This window comes from Centruroides sculpturatus, unplaced genomic scaffold (assembly GCF_000671375.1).
Source record: "Centruroides sculpturatus isolate CEXI.00-Female unplaced genomic scaffold, Cexi_2.0 scaffold406, whole genome shotgun sequence".
Taxonomy (NCBI): Eukaryota; Metazoa; Arthropoda; class Arachnida; order Scorpiones; family Buthidae; genus Centruroides; species Centruroides sculpturatus.
The window spans coordinates 137,116-141,566 of record NW_019384754.1 but is presented as its reverse complement, the minus strand read 5'-3'; the positions used below and the strand labels follow the sequence as shown (position 1 = coordinate 141,566).

General features: G+C 28.0%; 1 protein-coding gene across 1 annotated transcript in view; it reads right to left on the bottom strand.

Annotated features, from left to right (window-relative positions):
- The window catches only part of LOC111628670 (peptidyl-prolyl cis-trans isomerase B-like), a 15,567-nt gene extending 13,936 nt beyond the window's left edge, over positions 1 to 1,631 (bottom strand). Inside the window, exon 1 of the mRNA XM_023372496.1 lies at positions 1,227 to 1,631. Within this exon, the coding sequence (XP_023228264.1) occupies positions 1,227 to 1,286 (60 nt within the window). The 5' untranslated portion in view covers positions 1,287 to 1,631. The remainder of the gene's footprint in view (positions 1 to 1,226) is intronic.
- Positions 1,632 to 4,451: the final 2,820 nt, after the last annotated feature.

Here is a 4,451-nt window from a genome sequence, read left to right as displayed (position 1 = left end):
TCGTCGCTTTCATTAAAAGCATTTATACACATTTAATAAAAAGTTTAGGTCAAGAGAATTGTTGAACTCAGAACAGATGGCCAAAGAAATAATGACATCAGCCTGCTGTTGTGAAGAACTAAAGTTAGTCCAAATCAGCTCCAAAATTTTTATGGACAATTTAACCTAAATATTTTTTATTCATCTCTCACTAGCCACTCCATTGTAAGCCTCGTCAAAGTCATGAGGGATATGAAAAAAACCCTCTGTGTTTATAAGATAAACAGTTTTATAAAAATTTTCTAATTGTTCCTGTTCTATTAAACAGTTTTCTCTTCAACTGAAAACGAATAAAAAGATATTAAATAACAAATTTAACAATTTAATTTGGTCTTACATATGTTTATTTTGGATCCTACAATAAATTTTAATAAAAACTTGATATTTCTTATAGTTTATTTAAAGTAACCCATTATAAATAAAAGAAAAATTTTTAAATAATTTAAGTACAATTTTTTAAAAATTACTTCTAAGTCAGACAAAAATTTTAATGTGATAATCATTAAGTACATTCATCATTTAATGCATTTGTTGTGATAAATTCCAGTGGAGAAGTTTAACAAGTTAAAATTTTTTAAATGTGGTCTAGATTAAGAAAAAGTGAAGGACAAAAATTTGTTAATGATAGATTTAATGTATTTTGGAATGTAGTAGTGTCTTTTTAAGGCCTTAAAAAAATATTCTAGTAGTAACCTGAAAATTGTTAAATGCAAAATACTTATAGTTGCTAACATTAGTTAACTTTTTAACATTAATATGAATTTATTTTAATTAACTAAAACTGGTTATCTTTATAATTTTTAAAATACTAAAAAAATAAGACAATCATCAATTGTTTTATATTAAAAATATATTACTTTAAAAGAACTAATAAGAATGATTATATGCATTATTTTTAATATATTATACATTATTATAATTTTAATAGTAGTATGAAAATTTAAATATATACAAGTTATACAACTGATTTATAAATATTTTTGAACATTTTTCTAAAAGGTAAAAAATAATTATTATAGTTAATATGAAATCATATTTTAAAAAACTTTTATAAAATTAAGAATATTTCACTGAAGAAATTGTAAGACAATTCATTTATCAAAAATAGGTTAAAAAGAAAGTTTAAATGATTATATACATCTACTTAAGCTCGTCCTTTGACAAAATAAATATAATCGATTATTTACCTTTTGCAAAGAAAACGAAAGTAATATCGAAAAACATAAACTTCTTAATAAAAGCTTCATATTTCTTCACTTATACTTTCAAGTTGGATGATATCCACACCCAGCAACAGAATATTTAAGCAGACAAGTTTTGGGTGTTTCCGGTTCACCCACGTGATGTGCATCGTCATGAAGACAAGATTTGGTCACGAAGGCTGTCACCATCGTTTTAACACGTGGTTTCTATCACATGTCGAGTATGGTATATCTGTTACAATAAAGTTGCGATTACGCAGCCTCATATACTGTATATGTAATTTAGTTTCTTTTCTTTTTAATATAAATGATGGCAGCCGTTGAACTATTACGCCTTTCGTTCTCGCAATTGAGCCAGATGAAACGGATTTTCGTTTCTGTAACACAAGAACGTGCATCAACACACGCTTCCTTTTATAAATTGCTGCGACATCATGCGGAAGAATTTCGAGTTAAATTGATTCAATATTTAGAAATTTTTTCGGAATTCCTAACTTTAAATGAATTCTTATATTTCTTTCATTATTAATTAAAACAAAAAAATAGGTATTGTAATTAATCACAAATAAATTGACATTAATTATGCTATTCCTTTTTATTGAAATAAATTAATAAATATTTTATTCAAAAACTCGTTTGTCGCGCGATTCCTGTAGTTTGTAGTTTGAAAATTAGACCTGCAGTTTGAAAAACCTTGCTCTATATACAGAATACAATTTACAGTTGTGAAGGTCATTATAGTCAAAACACCAAATGCGAATGGATGAATTAAGTGTGATTAAGATTGGCTAGACATTAAGCAAATATACGTATTTTTCAATACCGAATCTATAGAGCATGGGTTTGGGATGCGAAAAAACGTATTGAAATTTAAGTAAAAATGACTATAAACAGAAATAATTATTCCTCTTAAATTAATCAAGCACACTCAGACTTAGCAATATTTTATTCTGATACATCGTATGTAAAACATTATAATATTGCACATGGGATGCATCAGAACGTTGTAACGTCTGTGAAAGTCTCATGTTAAAACTTTTTTTTAATTTCAAGGTTACTTCTATATTAGGCAAATGCGTCGCTGATTGTTTAGATTAGTAAAACTCAATCAATCATCAATAAACTTGAATGCCAAAATTAAAGTGTACCGAATTTCAGTGAAGATAATCCAAATTTAAAAGGGAATTTATCTATACTTTCCGATTTTGTGCTTTCGGTTTATCACATTTTATTCCTTTACGCACTTGAATTTGATATTAATTTTATTTTCTTTGCAAAAGGTAAATAATAGATTACATTAATCAATGGAAGAGTTTGAGTAAATATATGTAATCATAAACTTTATATGATATATTTACGATAAATTTATTGTCTTGTAATTTTTTCGGTGAAATATTCCTAACTAATTTTATAAGTTTTAAAATATGATTTCATATTCCTAAATTACTTGTAATAATTTTTTCTATTTAAAAAAATAATTAAAATATCTATAATTTAGTTTATTTGCATAACTACAAGGGTTCTTAACCTTTCTTATTCCATAGATACCTTTTCCAGTCAGGTGAAGGTCACGGACTCCTTCTCGGAATAATGTTTTTAAATGTATAAAATTACGAAATAAACCAGTTATATAGAAATATATTTATTAAAAATACAAAACGTATATCATGTATTTCTATTTTTAATATATGTGCTTCTTTCTTAATACAATAATTAACAATTTCATGCAAAAACGCAAAATTTTAAAGTATTAATGAGCGTAAACGATTTTTCCAGATGTGCAACAACTATCATGTGGTATGAAAATATCTGTTGCTTTTATTGTTGAAATAGATCTGGCTAATACTACTGTAATTAATAGAATAATAGCATAATTTTAATAGTAAAGTGATGTTTGATTAGAGTAGAGAATGGTGAAAAGTAAGATAATGAGTTGATTTTTATTCTTTCAAGCCCACGGACTGATCCTTGAAAACTTTCTATGGATCCCTGGTTGAGCCACTTTTCTATTAGAATTCATTTCGAGCAGTTTTAAATACAGTAATGTAAATAGACAGATTAATTAAATAAAATCAGTGGTGTTTTGCTTTTAAAAAGTGTACCGGAACACTTGCAATGACGAGCAAGAAAAAAAAAGTCGCAAAAGGTCCGATTTTCTAGTCACCCTACTTATAATGCACCTTTATCGCATCTTCAATTTTCACTGTAAGATTCTCTCAATATACAGTATAACCTAAGTGACGGCCGGTTGGTCGATCGGTCAAGGGGTGCGTTCTTTTATTCCTCCGCGTAATTCAGCACGAGCGACATGGGCGAGTGGTCTCCGTTGCCGCTCATCGTAGTNTGAATGAAAGAACTTTTCTCCACGTGCAAAGAGCCTTCTCATAACATCAATTCCAAGACAGATACCATATACTCGTCTATGATAATAGATTGGATGAATCTAACTGACCACCTTGAAATTGAGCATAGCATCAACAGTTGCCTAACAATCTACATCTAAAATACTGGTACCTTCCCGTTCTGATCCTTATTCTTTTCATTCTTCTCTTCTCAATCTTAGTTTGTAATTAGTTATAGTTTAGTTTTTAGTACATCCACATTTACCATTTTGTCAGAAGAAACTGAATAATGAGTGAAGAGTGGCTGTAACTACATTTTGTACTTTCCAACAAGCAGGAATCTGTAATCTGCCCCCCTCAAAATTTGTATAATAAATGCATATTGACTTTTTTTTTGGTCTAGTCTCCTTGTTGTGCATATCATACCTTTCGCACATACACAATGATTTTCCATAACAAAGGTCAATAAATGCAATAAATGCACAAGAACACTAATTTTATCATCTTACAAGTTTCTATACATTCAAATAATGTTAAAATAAAATTTCTACCAAGTGTCCTTTGCCTAAATTTATTTGTATCATCTTCAGTGAGTGGGGCCAATTTGATGTGGGACACCCTGTATAATTTGATAGACTACAAGTATTTGATTCTGATTCTGGACAGTTAACCATGCAGAAGTTGTACTAGTAGAAATAAATAAGTCATTTGCACTTTTTAATAAAAATATTTTAATTTTTTTTTACAATTACTGCTCAGCATTAATGAAATGATTATCTCTTTATGAATTATAAGAATTTAATACTTTTGACAACATTTTTCATAAACTGCTTGTTTCAGAAAGCAACATTTATCAAACACAAAAAGA